General features: G+C 39.3%; 2 protein-coding genes across 2 annotated transcripts in view; both read right to left on the reverse strand.

Annotated features, from left to right (window-relative positions):
• Positions 1-2224: 2224 nt before the first annotated feature.
• On the reverse strand, positions 2225-7909 carry LOC123980212 (sodium/hydrogen exchanger 9B2-like). The gene is made up of 12 exons (XM_046064488.1): positions 7810-7909; positions 6988-7158; positions 6299-6441; positions 6092-6219; positions 5895-5976; positions 4323-4416; positions 4116-4222; positions 3835-3984; positions 3600-3708; positions 3276-3412; positions 2966-3140; positions 2225-2513 (listed from the first exon to the last, which is right to left on the reverse strand). The coding sequence occupies exons 1-12, from the start codon at positions 7907-7909 to the stop codon at positions 2425-2427; spliced, it is 1485 nt and encodes a 494-aa protein (XP_045920444.1). The 3' UTR covers positions 2225-2424.
• Positions 7910-15357: 7448 nt separating this feature from the next.
• corin (corin, serine peptidase) overlaps positions 15358-16822 on the reverse strand; it is a 30887-nt gene continuing 29422 nt past the window's right edge. The window contains exon 24 of the mRNA XM_046064431.1: positions 15358-15934. Coding sequence (XP_045920387.1) covers positions 15752-15934 — 183 coding nt within the window. The 3' untranslated portion in view covers positions 15358-15751. The remainder of the gene's footprint in view (positions 15935-16822) is intronic.

Raw genomic sequence — 16822 nt, forward strand, 5'->3', positions numbered from 1 at the left:
TAGTCATTTTTCTGTGGAGGACAGGTTCCTGTCTACAGGTAAACCTCACATCATTCTGATCTAAAGGGTGTTGGGGTGCTACACTACCAGTAGTGATGCTACTTCTATCAACACTAAACTAATAAATGTTACTGCCATTATTGCAACTAGTACTGCTTTTACTGATGCTCGACTTCTGTTGTGGTTTATAACTTGTTGAAACTGGTTTCTGTCTGACTCTATGTGACACTCTTGTGACACCAGCAGCAGAGAAACAGGAAACACTCACTGACTGATAATGATAAAGCTATACTGAAGCTGTGTGTCTGATAACATTTTATTTTATCACATAAGTTTTATTTTGTTCAGTCATTGTGTCAAATACATGCAGTATAGATTGTGAATGCAAATTGCATTTGCAAATAACTTCATTTCTGAACATCTAAAACTGAAAGATCTTTAATCTGCTTTTTGTTATCTAGAAAGTCAGAAACTTTTGTGGTTCAATCTGAAAATTATCTGAGCTGCAGAAATGTTGATTGAATGTGTATTTGAGACAGTGGCTGCTGACTTTTTCACCTTATTATTCACAAGCTACTTTATCGAAATATCTGAGTTAACCCTGGCCCTGACTCACAACTCTAAAGCTAATTGGCTTTAATCATTGATCAGATATTCAAAGTTTAACCGGGAGATGCTCCTGTAAGAGTCTCCACTCTGTCGAAAACAAAATCCATTCGATGATCCTCACAAATTGTCTTTGTGTCTCTAAATATTTTCTACATTGATCTTTGCTTAAAAGAGCGAGGAGACCTAAAAGTTTTGGTAAGGAACCAGGATCGTGGAACTGACTAGTGAAGCCCACCCTACACCAGATTTCATCCCCCCAATCATTTTGATGAAGCAGGATGCAATGTAGGGCTTACTGGTCGTGAATTTATTCTCATTTGAAGATACTTAACTCTCTGATGTCTGAATGCAGCTGACACACAGTGTAGACAGTGGGTAATTTAGATGCATTTTCTCTGAATCAATTACAGTTGTTCTGTTGATCAAAGGGTATTGTTCCAGAAATACAGACGAAATAGTGCTTTGTCTTAAATGAAGAGGGCACGTTGTAATTTTATTGACAAGGATTTATTGAGCCATTCATTAAAGGCACATGGTGTATGAAAGAACGATTAAAAATTCACAATAATTCTTGGAAATGTTCATTAGTAGGACAGGGAATTACAGAAATTAAGTATAATAACAACAACAGAAAACACATATAAATAGTAATGATAAAATATTATACTTAATGATTACTGATAATCTAATAAAAGCAGCCAGTAAATCTCAAAAGAGCTGGACACATCTGGTTAATTTCCTTAATATTTCATCATTAGCCTGGTTTGGATTGATTGCATTTAAATAGTGTCAACCTGTTAGCTAACTGTTTCACCTGCGAGGCTAATTAAACCCAAACAGGCAATATACCCAAACAGAACTATTTGTTGTTTGGTTAAACAACAAACAAACAATCCTAAATTCACACCAACTTCACAGTGAGATTAGTCAGCCATGTAAAAGTGAGAAAGTACTATGTACAACTATTTGTCACTTTCCACACAAACAAAGAAGTGAAACACTGTGACTATCTTCCGAGAGAGGCTGAAAATGAGCTGTTATCTCAATCACATCTCCCACATCTCTGTGACAGCTTTCCACCCGCCCTTCGAGCTCTGAAGAGCTATAAAAGCTTCACCACAAAAGCTTACCCCAGTCCGATTAGCATGCTGTCTAAAGTAGCTGCCAATCCCCAAATGATGAATTACCTTACCTGTACTCCACTTCACATATGCAAACAAAAAATATGAACAATAACTGAAATTAAAACGTGACAAATGTGTGACAAATAAACAATTACTACTTACTTACTACTTTGAGGAATTAATAAATATAGCATGCTACATGTGCATTAGCTAGCTAACTCATTGTGTATAAATTGTATTGTGATTTATCACATAAATACACATTTATGTCAACATCTAATTTGTTATAATGACTGGGAAAGCTCTTATATATCCAACTTAGAGCTAAACTATCCAGAATTACCTGACATTTTTAACAAATATGGACCTCTCATGTCTTTCCTAATAACACTACCTGTAAAAAAAAAAAAAAATTAATAATAATAATAATAATAATAATAAGCTAAGACGACATTAAAAAAAACATACACTTATAATCACAAGCAGACAACACAAAAACATGGATAAAACATTAAAATCCATACAGACATAAAAGTACAAACAGTAAAACATTAGCATTAGCATGTCAATGCATTTAAGAAACAGATATAAAAGTTATGTTACAGTTATCTGCATATCTGCAACTACACAAGGTTTACTTAAAGTGTATAATTTACAGTATTACTTTCTTTTGTCTGTCCAGTCAGAAGCCTCATAACTTGCTCTCAAGTGTCACGTTGTCTTTTTCTTGAGCAATCCCATTGTTGCTTGGATTAGTGCCTCCATCTTCTGTCTCATCTGCTGAAATTAGGATTAAAAGTGTCAGTAAAAATATCTATCTATCTATCTATCTATCTATCTATCTGTCGTAAACCATCGTAGTGAGGACATTCTGCATTGTGAGGACATTTTGTCCAGTCCTCACTAAATCAAAAGAATGTTTGAGAGTAAACACCTGGTTTTAAGGCTAAAGTTAGGATTAGGTTTTTGATAAGGTCAAGATATAGCAGGGAAATGATTGGGATTAAGGACTAGGAAATGCATTGTGTCGATGAAGGCCCTAAGAACCAGAGCCAGACCGTCCTATACATTCATAACGCACATCTCATGTAAAAGGTTAAAGCGAGCATCAGTGTTTACAAGGTTGATGAGAGGATGAAGAGGAAACTATACTTCTGGGTTCAAGAAAAGAAAGGAACTCATTGAGGGTGACTTTTTTAGGAACAGCAAAACATGACTGTGTGAGCACTGACCTTTGGCCTGCCGGGCCAGGAGGCGAGGTCCCGCTAGTCCAATACCCAGTGCTCCAATGGGGGCTGTGACCAGGATAGCTAACACCGCTAACGTTAGCACGTCCAAGCCAAATTTTATCAAGGTCTGGTCCCCCTCCTCCCTCGCCATGTCCAATGCCTTGGAGCCAATGGCAGCCTATCACACATGAATACACAAACATCGGACACTTTTAAAACACTTAAACACTTAATTCAAGTGAATGCACATAAGCATGAACATGACCCTTGAGTCTTTAGGAGATTCACAGGATATTCACATGCACACACAGACCTGTACTGTGGCTTTAGGCAGCCAGGCCACAGCGATGAAGAGCTTCTCCTTCAGGTTGAATCCTCCAAAATGAACCAGCAGGTAGGTGACGAGCAGGCGGATCACCAGACCAATACTGATACAGGCCAGACCCAGACCTGAACACACATAGACAAACAGACCAACGCAGTGGAAAAAATATATTTAATGAAGCACACCAACATTAGGGAAATTATTGAAATATCAAAACGTGTTGGACTTTCAACAGAGTCTGGGGAAGCTCCTGCAGGTGCAGGTTAACAATATCAGAAATGATTTTGTTTGTTTTTTTAGCATCGTTCTTACCCACAGTGCTGGGGCTGAGGGTTGCTATGGTAATCTCTGCTCCAATCAGACCAAACAGGAGCGGCTGAAACACATCCCATGACCGACCCACCATGGCTGCCACCGGGACCTGGATGTAAAAACGAACACTGACTAAGCTCAGATAGGTTCAGTGGTAAAAGACATGCTGACATTGTGTAAACAGGGCTGAATCCAGGTGTTGAATCCAGATTAAAAGGATTCTGATGTGTGTTACCTTGTTGGTCTTCCAGCCCAGAGCAGCCAAAAAGGCCAGCACCAGCGTACAGAGACCACCGGCTCCGGCAAAACCGACAACATGACTGAAGAAGACCGAAAATATGGACAGACCCAACAGTAAGAGAGTCCTCCTCAAAACCAGGTCCTCCTGCAGAGAGGCCGACAGAGACAGACAGAGGGACGGGCAGGCAGACAGAGAGTACATTAAATGATTTAATTCAATTACATTTAAAGTTTAAATTTAAAATAGCATAACACAAAACCAAACCTCACTCTCACCTGGTCTTTGCTGGGGAAACAGGACAAGAACAGCCCCAGGATCAGCCCGGCTATGACCCCTCCCACCACCTCCAGCAGACCCTTTAGGATGTTCATCCACGTAGAACCTGCAGGACAAACAGCACATAGAACAGGATAGATAGGAATGAAAAGGAAGGAAATATAACAGAATAAATTACAGTAGAGCGTATTCTCCTCAGCTCTCACCTGTGGAGAAGGCGATTCCCAGACAGGTAGAAAACCCTGTTATGGCCAGAATATCATCAAAACTCCCTGCAGCCATCAGCAGGGTGGGGATTCCCTGGACAACAACACAGAACATTATTAGATGTCCCCTATTCATAGTTTTCAGCCACGTGACATGCCCGGTGACTTGGAGGGCAAAACAGCAGACCAACATAGCGGCTCACACCGCGACTCCCCCGTAGAGACGCCGCAAAAACAGTCAAATTTTATTTGTATCACCTTTCAACTTAAGAAAAAGAAAGATATGAACACAAGCTGCAAATGTTGGGCATACCTGATCCATATAACTATATCATTACAGCATCCACTGCCACATTTCTACAGTTAAAAACTGCCAGGTCCCTGCCGCCACTCGACTGCGGTATGTTTACGTGGGGAATCCCTCACCTAACACAGCCCAGGCTTGTCTCCTCCTCGATTAGTGCATCCGAAATCACAACAACCATCCAGCATTTCCAGCAACTCAAAGTAACAGTGTATCACTTGCTTATTGGTTGGCAGGCAGCGTAAATAACGACTTTTTTGCCCTCCATGGGAGTGTTTTGCATGTAAGCTGATCTGTGGTCTCTAATCGGTGGTCTATGGTCTGGTGAGAACTGTGTAAATGTAAATGCTATGTACTTGTATCGCCTTTCTAGTCTTTTCGACCACTCAAAGCGCTTTTACACTAAATCTGCATTCACATTCATACACTGAGCCTAAGTGCTCAAACAGAAACTAACATTCACACACATTCATTCCAGGGGCAATTTGGGGTTCAGTATCTTGCCCAAGGCCACTTTGACATACAGCCTGGGGGAGCCGGGATTGAACGGCCGACCTTCCGATTAACAGCCAACCCGCTCCACCTCCTCCTGTTTCTACCACTTCCTGTCACCTATGCCCCCAATATACAACCATGTGCATCTAATCACTGCCACCCAGTGTCCAAAATACTAATATAAAAACATCCAAACAAAATTAAATATCATGTCATCAATAAACATAAATGGCTCCTACAGCTCCTTTAGCAGGATTTTGTAATCACAGAGGAGGGTTGGGTGGTCTTCTAGGAGGTCCTAGTTCCAGTGGTCATTAAGAAGGTTTTAGGGGTCTTTCGGGGGGCCTAGGAGTGAATTAGGAGGGTCCAGTTGTCACCAAGGAGGTTTTAGAAGTCTACTTAGGGTCATTTAAAGGGTTGTAGGTATTCTTTATAAGGTTCCACTAAAGAGGTTCTAGATGTTCATTGTTAGATTGTTGTCATCAAATATGTTCTCGGGGTCTTATACGGAGTTCTAGTGGTGATGTATAGTTAGATGTTCAATCAGAAGTATATGAGGTTTTAGAGGTCATATAGGTCAGTGGTCAGTGAGATGGTTCTGTGAGTTTTGTAGGTGGTTCTAGTGTTTTCTAGGATAGGCCCACACAGATAATGTGTAACATTTACACAGACTGGTTCATGTCTTTGGCTGCCCACCTGCTCCCCCTGGTGGCAAACTACAGAATCACCTGTGCTCAGACTGTTGTTAGAGCAGCAGGTGAGGGTTTGTTTACCTTCTCTACGCCGTATCCTTCTCTCTGCAGGAGCAACATCGAAGGAACCACAACTGCAGGAGACACTGCGGCCAGGACAAAACTACACACACACACACACACACACACACACAGTGGCATTTTAGTCTTACAGATACAGACAGCTGTAGTTTCCTTATATTTATAATGATATAATGATTTGTGTGTGTGTGTGTTACCCCAGTATGAAGCCCCAGACCCATGGCAGACCCAACAGGAAGTGAGAAACCACAGCAACGACGGAGGCCTCCACCATGCAGGGACCGACCGCAACACGCACGCACACCGCCTTAAGGCGACTCAGCGCCTGCGTGTGCACACACACACAAATATTTAAACAACTGTACCTGAAAGAGTCAGTAAGTATGTACAGTGTGTGCGCTCACTGAGGGGTCGAGGCCCAGTCCGGCTCTGGTAAGGATGATGGACAGGGCGACGTTCCTCAGAGCTGCAGACCAGTGAGTGTTGATGAAGACAGCGTCCGTTATGTAGGGAACGTTACGCAGCACCAGCCCTGCCAGCAGCATACCTGCAGACACACACGGGAACTGATCACTCAAACAGTACAGGGCCTTTACAATGAGTGCGTTTAAATGCACATTAGTATCCTGGCTTTGATCATATTACGCATACAGGGAACATGAGAAACCTGGTTATTCATCTCCCTGTTTACATGATTCAGAAGGTATCCAGGTTTCTGATCATCTGCCTGCAGGTGTGTCTGAACTCCACTTCTTTTTTGCACAGCTGATGGAGAGTGAACATGTTTTGGTCTGTGGTGTCAAGAGTCACAAAATACAACCCTGCAGCACTGAAGTCAGACCCTCCCTCTAGTTATATCTTCATCATCATCATTATATCTTTTACATTATTTATTTATTTTGATGACCAACTACTACATAACTTGACTTGATGACACACCAGTGAACTCGACTCAGAATCATCAGAAACCTGGATCAGGATTTTTCATGCCACAGAATCCCCCAATAAGAGAAAGAAAAATTTCTAGACAGACTTCATGGTAGATTACATTAGATTAGATGAGATTAGATTGGTTTTAGATGTTGGGTCGTACCAAGTAGTGGGGGGAAGGGGGGCAGTGTGGGCAGCTGAATCATTCCCACCAGCTTCCCTCCCAGCACGGAGCAGATGAAGAGGATGACGATGCCAAACAGGTTTCCTCCAGGTAAACACTCACTTCCTGTGATGGCCCAGACAACTCCGAACAGCAGAGCAAACAGACACACTGCGCGCACAAACACACACAGACACACACACAAATTAATAGCAGCTGAATCCATTTCCATACACCGTCTATATAGCTTCAGTGTTCCAGTGTTATTTGTTTTTGTTGTTTTTGGGAGGGGTGCGTTTGTTACTCATTAAAAATATCATCAACAATGGGAAATAATAATCCTAGTATTAGAAAATAGTAATCCAAATGCTGTCATATTCATAATTCAGGGATAGATTTAGATTGATTTCAGAGGCGGCTGTATTACGACCCTTATGAAAGATCCACAGCTTGTTTTCATTGTGATTTTACTGATTTATGCATGAAATTTGTAACTTATAATAGCAAGTACCACAGTATTACGCTTTTTGATTTGTGCAAAATACTTTCACATTTCTCTCAGCATACTGACAGGAACATATGACATTAGCAAAACAATAAGAGTAAATAAAACAGAGAGACAGACATATCTTCAGATTGGTTTAAAGGTTGTGATTTCCAAAAGAGGAGCACTTTAGATTTTAACACCATGAACTCTCCTATAGCGCACGTTCTCTCATGATGGAGACGTTTTTCACTGGAGCCCACGGATACCATTAATGAGAAAACACATGTGAGGACTCTTTTAAATACAAACACACCAAAAAACACACTGTTTGTTACCTTTAGTGATAAGCAGGTTGATGAGTCCCTGTGGTCGAGGACATCGGTCCTTCAGACTGATACAAGACGAACAACAAGAGGTCGAGCCCGATGCTGTCATCTTCGTCTAAACAAACACATTACACAGGTACTGTATGTATATACAGAGAGAGGCACACACATGACATGTACACACACATATACACACAGAGACATGTACACACACATATACACACAGAGACATGTACACACACATATACACACAGAGACATGTACACACACATATACACACAGAGACATGGACACACACATATACACACAGAGACATGTACACACACATATACACACAGAGACATGAACACACACATATACACACAGAGACATGGACACACACATATACACACAGAGACATGGACACACACATATACACACAGAGACATGGACACACACATATACACACAGAGACATGTACACACACATATACACACAGAGACATGTACACACACATATACACACAGAGACATGTACACACACATATACACATATATACACACAGGACATTTTTCTCAACTGTCCTAAAGCAACTTTAGGAACAGCAACACTAAGGACAACTTCAGGAACAGCCACTACAAGAAGAACTTTAGGAACAGAAACACTGAGGACAACTTTAGGAACAGCAGCACTGAGGACAACTTTAGGAACAGCCACTACAAGAAGAACTTTAGGAACAGAAACACTGAGGACAACTTTAGGAACAGCAGCACTGAGGACAACTTTAGGAACAGCAGCACTGAGGACAACTTTAGGAACAGAAACACTAGAAGAACTTTAGGAACAGCAGCACTGAGGACAACTTCAGGAACAGCCACTACGAGAACAAATGTAGGAACAGCAAGACAGAGATCAGATTTAGGAACATGAACACTGACAAATTTAGGAACAGAAACACTAGAACCATTTTTTTTAACAACAAGACGGAGAACAATTTTAGGATCAACACTGAGAACAAATGTAGGAACAGCAAGACTGAGAACAAATTTTTGGAACAGTTGTGTTTGTGTGTGTTGTTGACCACTCACATTGTCGTCCAGTTCATCTGTCTTCCTCCGCGGCAGGACGGTGATCTCTCTCTCGTCCTGACCTTTCCCTCGCTTCACCACAGGTGTGTGTGTGGAGAGAGAGAAAGAGAGAGAGAGAGAGAGAGACATAGACAGTGAATAAGGTGCCGTACAACTTGTCTGAAGTGAAAATTAAACATGCATGTCAACTTTAACCTATGCTTCACACACACACCTTTGTTTGCACATTCTCCCCCTGCTTGTATCACACTTCTCCATATGTTCTTCCTCTGTTTGTATCCATTCATTTTTCATTCTTTTATAGTTTTTGTTTCATCACATTAATCATTAAACCAGACAATCACGCTTACACACACATGTAATGGAAAATCTTCTCAGCAGTCCAGCAGTATACTACTTGATTTTAATAACCCTGTGACCTTGCCTCTATCACCACCCTCAGAACAAACTTTCCATCTTTTACTCCACTCCTGTATGAACAAAAAAGCAGTTTGTCGATTTTTATGTCAGCTGATAGTTTGGTTGTTTTAATCCAGCAGCTCTTTTACATGTCTCTGTTCAGATCAAACTGTAAAGATTCAGTCAGTGTTTTAACATTCATCTAACAATTACTAGTATCTGCTTTCACCAAGGTCAAGGTGTGTGTGTGAGATTAGGTACTGGTATTCAATCCAATGCAACTGCTCTGCCATAAAGGCGACTTTTATGACAGAATGACTGTCATGTTCAGTTTTTGTCACAGAGGTGTTAATTAAATGGCAGTTTTTAGCACTGAGGCCATGGTTAGAGGGGGACTGCATTTATTATATAGTGTAGTTGATGCCACATACACAAAAAAAAAACATAAAAACATAACGAAAAGATTAACAAATTCTGTAATCTTACTGGTCCTACTCTCTGCACTAAACCATGTGTCACTATGCTACACTTTACAGTCCAGTGGTTGGAGTTCAGATGGTGGGCAGGTTTATATTTTGGTTTACATCTAGATCGCAGGATGTTTTATTTAGAGTTTTATCAAAAAAGGCTGTTTTTTTTTTTATGGGACACGAACAAGTGATATGAAGAGCTGGTACCTCAGCTTGATCCTGCTTCTGTCCATCATCACTCATCCGACAGTACCGCTTCGTGGCTTCTTCGTCCATCATCTGAAACAGACAAATTACTGGGATTAGTGACTGTAGCGTAATTAATCAAGAAATGTAAATTGGTGTGAAAAATGTAGCACTAAGAAACTCATAGTCATAGTTTTATGTCATTTTGTATATACCATAATTTACAAGGTTATGCTTTATTTTATGGGTCAGTCATATAATAATGTCCATTAATTAATTTAAGATCATTAAGCTAAAAATAAATAGTTGTATACTTTGACCTCCCTCTTTTTCCTCTTGCCTTCCTTCTCTCTCACTCTTTCCTACAGTGTCCTGGGGCTTGACTGATCTCTGGGTTGGGCACCAATCTCCACCCGCTCCCATTATACACCTGTTGCTGATCATTGTTCAAGCCTACTACATTAGGAGAGGCCTGAGATCCAGTCCTCTGGATCATTAAGTCATATCTGACTACTCCTCCAGACCTGAACTGCTACCAGCCTGCCTCTCTAACCTGGGATCCCAGCCTGTCTCACCCAGTAACCCCCGCCAGCCAGCTCGAGCCCCAGACTTCGACCCATAGCCCCCTCCCCCATTTACTCTTTCTGTCTGTTAAACATAAAGCAGTTGAAACTTACCTGCTGAATCTGCCTGATTGTGTGTTCTTTACTATAAAGCCAGACATGGTGTCCACAACACATCTTAGAAATTATGAGAAAATCACCCACAAAATAAAGCTTTTCTCAAATTTTAGATTTACATGTTTAGCTGAGCTGCTATGCATTGATTAAAAGACTATTATGCTTGCAATTCACTGGAGTTACTTGATCAGACATGGACCAACTGAACACTACATCCGTTTTCCCTGGAAACTAATCAAGTTTTTTTGCAGAAAAGTCCCTAGTAATTATTATTACAGACCCGTAATAAAACATTGGGTGAAATTTGTGCGAAAAAAAGCAACCAATATTGAGAATAAAGTTTCCAATAATACATAAAAATTAAAGGAATATATTTTTGGATTTTAATAGAGCTGGTCTTTTGAGGGTATTTGTATTTTTCCTATAAGTAGTGGAAAATTGCACGTCTTTCCAGGAAACTTCACAGGAAATGATTAACAAATTACTGAGCGGTAAAATAAAGTGGTACATTAATTACAAATCAAACACTGATCACTTCTTCTGTTTGTGTACATGGTATTACTTCACACTTGCCAATGTAAAAATGTTTCCCATGACACTAAAGCCCGACTGAATTGATTATTAATCTGTTATACACACACAAAAAAGCAAAAGCATAACCTTTCTTACAATCAGCTGAATGCTTCACATACTTACAATGTCACAAAATCAGATACACACCAGTTTATAAAGATTAATAAAGTATTTGTGGACACACTCTTACCTTTGGTTGATAAAGAGCGGTGTGACTGGAACAAAGAGGAAAAGACGACTGACAACTTAGTCATCAACCAGCAACAAGAGACACAAAGAGAGAGAGAGTCTGCTGTGTGTTAATAACAGCTGGTTTTGACTCTGTTGTGTTTGTCACTCTGCAAAATGACAGACGTCTCAGGCGACATCACACACACACACACACACACACACACACACACACACACAGTAAAGCCTGGCATTACACAGGCCACTATCACGCTGTCGGCTGCATTAATACCAGGCTGTAACACACACGCACAGAGTGCAGAGTGCAGAGTTGCGTTCACGGTCGCTTGCAGACACTAACACATCTTATTATCATTTAGATAATAGCAGGTGTGTGTCAGTGTGTGCGTACATGTGTAGCACTCACCGCACTGTTCCACGCACACTGGAACAGCTGGTTAACACACCTCATAGAGCTGCTGAGATAATTGACAGCTTAAAATTAAAGGAGCCTTTTTGTAGAACCTTGAAATTAAGTCTGGTGACATCAAATCTCATGTTCAAAGCCAAACCAACAGTGAATGCATCTACTAACAGGCACTGTGTGTGTGTATCACAGCCCAATGTCTCTTCTTCCTCTCAGTGACAGAACTCAGTGACACTACTCATGTAGTCACTGTCACCCTGAACACTTTTTTACTCTGTCCCACATACTCCGTTCTGGAGCGCCCTACATGAGAGCCCTACATGTCAATAAACAACGCAAAAGAGGTGCTCTAGACCAAGTGTCCATGTGTGATGAGCTAAGAGCGAGAAAGTGAAGTAAAGTCAGCTTTTCAGCTGTAACCTCTGTTGTTCTGTCCATTCATACCTCGTATTTGCTCGACAGACTGTGGGTTTATGGGAGATGAGGCCATTAAAACTTGTAATAAATAAACGATACAACTTTTTTTAACTTGACTTGAACCGCTTGATATAGCCTGCTGTTGAGCAAACTGTGTTGTGATGCTGGATTTTTTGTTATTCTGTGTTATTACGAACGTTAATGAGATTTTTCTTACTTCTCAAAGCTACTTTTGTTTTATTAGTGTATCTTTAAACATCTTCTTTCTCTCTTTTACATGTTCCAACAATCTTTTTGACACAGATTAAAGCAGGCAGTCAGTAATATAACAGATGACATTATGACCGTATGATTCCACAGTCTGAAACCAGTCTAATAAAAACATTAGGTACACTGTTTAAAAATGGGCTAAATATCTCCATCATTCATCATTATTTCAAGACTAGAGGAAGTGGAAACAGACTGAATGCACAGTGACAGGTCCGCATACAGGCTGTGAGTCACACACAAACACACGTGATAGAGTGTGTGTGTATAGTTTTATTGGTGGGATACAAGGTGATACAAACCAAATAGTCAATACGGCTTATACACAAATCATTAGAGGCAACAGTCTGTTCATAAAGCATTTAAATCCACATAATTAAACACTCACCATCATCATCATCATCATCATGATAACAAAGTTGTAACAGCTAAATCAGGAAGTGACATCAGAAACACGCACACAAGCCAAATCACATACTAACATATGTGTGTATATACACATGTGTACCATGACTGTATGTTCTCCCACAACACACACACACAGCCCTGTGTAATAAGCATGACATACAAAAAGCTGTAGAAAAATACTCTTAAAAAACCAAACACACTAAACAACAACAACAACAACAACAACCACTTGGAATGTTCTGGACATCAGACATTAACATGGAGGGGACACCGGGCAATTTGTTTGTCAACACTTTTGTTGTCATTTTAATCGTGACATAAGTATTTAATATCCCAAATAAGAGATTCTGGCTCCCCCCACTTGAATTAAATTACATATTAAAATGTACAGATTTTTCCAATTCAAACTAAAGTCAAGAGCTCCTTTGGCAGGTGTCATGAAAAAGTATTACTAAGTTATTTAAAAAGAAAGTAATTTGTGTGCAAAGACTATTATAACTGTTGATTATATAAAGATGCGTCTCCAAAAATTTGAATATTCTGAAAAAGTTTATTGTGAGCACCAGAACCAGACTGAAGGATTAAAGGCTCAGGAACCTTTTGCAAGTTTTTTGAGTTAATTAGCTCATTAATGTTCTTTTCAAGTCGCCATTTCTGTATTATGAATTCTTTATTATAAAATACAATTCATACATACAATACATATTGAGAAAATGGAGTTTTGATTTCCACAAACTATAAGCTGTAATCATCAAGGTTGGACGATATTCAAATTTTTGGAGATGCACCTGTATATCAGTAATTTACAAAGAAGAAGAACAGAAAAGAATCTGCGCTCTTCGTGTTTACAAATGAAGTTGAGAGAAGCCAAAAGTGATTATGCAGAGTTTGAGTCGCAACTGACTCTTTCTCAACTTTAGCCAACTCTAGCTGTTAGCTGATGCACTTTATTTATGCCTCACTACACTGATTTGAAAGGTTAGCTGAGCCCGCTAGTTTACTTCAGTGATTAGCTAGTTAAAACTGTTACTGTTAAAACTACACAATTGGATATGGTTCATAAATACACAGCGAAAGCTAATGTAGCTTACTGCTAACATTTGCTAATGTTATTAAAACACGTTAATGAATTATCTATAAAGGCAATATACTACATTTGTGCTTCTATAGCATGGGGCTGATGTGGCAGAAAATTGTTTTTGTTAACGAGTCTGCTAGCTAACTTAAGTACTAGCTAGGAAGCTAAAACCATTTATTTAAAAAATACAATCAGACACATTTGGTTTGTAAATTAAAAACTAAATCTAACATATCTCACGGTTAATGACGATGCTAACATCATGAATCAACACTAATCAGTTATCTACATTATATGCTACAGTTATGCTTGAAACAAGTTTTAATATTTTAGCTTTCTGTCTTTTGTGTTGTTTCACATTAGAAATGAAATGAAAATCAAACCGCTGTGTGAATAAAGTTCACTGAAAATTGTTGCTCAAATAAGTTGCCAGTATGTTAGAAGCAAAAAAAATATCGTCTCTCTCTGTTTTACACACACACACACACACACACACACGTACAGTACAACATTTTACAGGTAACAAGGTTGTTGTTTTTTAATGCTAAGTTTAAGTACAGGCACTATAGAGTGAAGCATTGTGGGAAGTTGAGTGCTCAACTTTTGTTTTAGCTAGCAGCTTTTAGAAATTCAGTGCTCAACGCCTGAACATTGTGTGTTACATTGTGTTTATGATCATTGAAGTTTTAATACTCAGACGAACGGATGATGTTTTAGAAATGTTTATGTTTGTTTGTGTGTGTTATTAATTAATTAGTTATCCAAAGCGATAACTAAAAGCAACTTATCCAAAGCGACTTACAATTAATATATTCATCAGAGATCGCACACTTCTGGAGCTACTAGGGGTTAAGTGTCTTGAGCACATTGGTGGGTGCAACAGTGGGAAGCGAACCCAGGTCTCCTTCACCAAAGGCATTTGTCTTATCCACTGCGCCATCACCAGTGTTTCAAACACATTCACACAAAAACCCAGCGATGGGCTAAGTTGACTTTGCATTAATGCAACAATAAACTGAAGCCCTGAATATAATAATGAAAATCTTACGGTTATGGTGAAGAACATTAGAGACTTTAATTCTCTGGCTGGATAGTTCTTCCTCTGAGTTACTATAAGCAAAGTAACAAGTCAAATCAGAAGCAAAGAAAGTCCATAATAATTAGAATTTACTACAAGACTGACACTACTGAATCTGTAATGTATAAGGTTTACATAAAATTTAGTCTGTGGCCTTGAATCATTTTACTTTGTAAACTTTTGTGAATTAATTTTTTCACTTAACATTTTCAGAAAGTAATTTTTAAGTTTTGCCTGAATAAAATTTCAGCAACTTAATTTTCAACATAATTTTCTGATAAAGAAATGACTAATTGATTTTGAATACAGAATCATAAAGAGCTTAATTCAATGGTTTTTAGATGCTACAAACACATTGGTATTTAAATTTGAATATTCAGTAGTGATTGAACTTTGAAAACAAAGTTTTTTAGATTCATATTCTTATTCATATTCTATGTAGAGCAATAAAAAAATAAGAGTGTTAAGTGAATGTTAATTGATTATGAATGCAAAGTCTAGTAGTTGACAACAACAGCTCTACTAGCTACCTAGTTAGCATCTGCAATATGAGTTTATACCACTGCTAAAACAGCAGTTAGCATCTGAAGGCTATCAGTATTGATATAGGCACAGGTAGAGGAACTGAAGGTGTGTGTGTGTGTGTGTGTGTGTGTGTGTGTTTGTGTGTGTGATTGACAATGACATTACTTCCTCCTGGAATGCTGAAGACAGGAAGTGTTGAGTGTGTGTGTCAGTCGCTCAGGTATGTGTGGATGTAGATCTGCTGTTGGATCCAGGGGGTGAAATGTGTCACGTTGCTGTACACTCCGGGTCCGAGCACTTTACTGAAGCACACGCTGCCCCAAGATGTCAGGCCAAACAAGGTCCAGTGACCTCCGTCCTCCTCACACACCAACGGACCGCCGCTGTCACCCTGTATACACACACACACACACACACACACAGACTGTGATTACAGAACAACTGGTCCAATATGTTGATTCAGAAATCAGTAATAATCGAGATTAAAGTTGTTTTTGTGTCTCAAAACTCCATGAAGATCAAGCTAAAAACTTTCTGTGACTTCATTTTTTAAAAAAGCTTGAAATGTCTAACAATTATTATTATTATTGATTTTTCATATTCAAATAATCTGCGTATCTATCTGGATTAATAATTTTTTCATAGAGTGCGCAAGAGTATTCGACATGGATTATGTAGTACAAGCTGCTCTCACTGCTGATGACTTTAGGCTGGAGAAGGACTGGTGGTCTATGATGAAACCAGTGATATACAGGATTGTTTCATCAGCGTAAAAACTGATATTTTAGCGCTGAGTTGGAAAATAAATGTCTCTGTACTGAGGAAATGGCAGGGGACCCACATATGTTCCTTGTGGGACCCCTCTATCAGCATTTTGACTTGATTTAATTAGTGTGTCCCCCAGGCTGCAGTGTCCAATAATAGTTATAATAGTTAAGTGTTGGACAGAGCAAACAACATACTGATGATTTTGATTTTTATATCCTTACCAGTAGTGGAGGTACAAATGTAAAGAGATGTACTAGATCAGAAGTGTGGGTGAGACAATAATTCGCAAATGTCAGTATTTTGCAGTTCAACTGATACTCTGGTATCCCTGGCTTCAACATTTTTGACTGTATCAGACCACTGTAGGCAAATCAGTGAACAAGACTTATTTTAGATTATTGTATTTTTTATAGTTATTGCATCATTGTATCAAGTGTATGGATTTATCAGGTATTACATTAACTGGATAAACCTAAAACAGACGTTTCTCCCTGATGATTTAGGTGGTGAT

This window comes from Micropterus dolomieu, linkage group LG12, assembly GCF_021292245.1.
Source record: "Micropterus dolomieu isolate WLL.071019.BEF.003 ecotype Adirondacks linkage group LG12, ASM2129224v1, whole genome shotgun sequence".
NCBI classification, from domain to species: domain Eukaryota; kingdom Metazoa; phylum Chordata; class Actinopteri; order Centrarchiformes; family Centrarchidae; genus Micropterus; species Micropterus dolomieu.

Bases quoted from the DNA above. Each gene is read 5' to 3' on its own strand.
- LOC123980212 (XM_046064488.1), bottom strand. From the start codon at position 7,909: ATGACAGCATCGGGCTCGACCTCTTGTTGTTCGTCTTGTATCAGTCTG. The intron at 5,977-6,091 runs GTAACACACACA...GTGTGTGTGTAG, and splicing joins GTCTGGGGCTTCATACTGGG to TTTTGTCCTGGCCGCAGTGT. The intron at 3,985-4,115 runs GTGAGAGTGAGG...GCCTCTCTGCAG, and splicing joins GTTTCCCCAGCAAAGACCAG to GAGGACCTGGTTTTGAGGAG.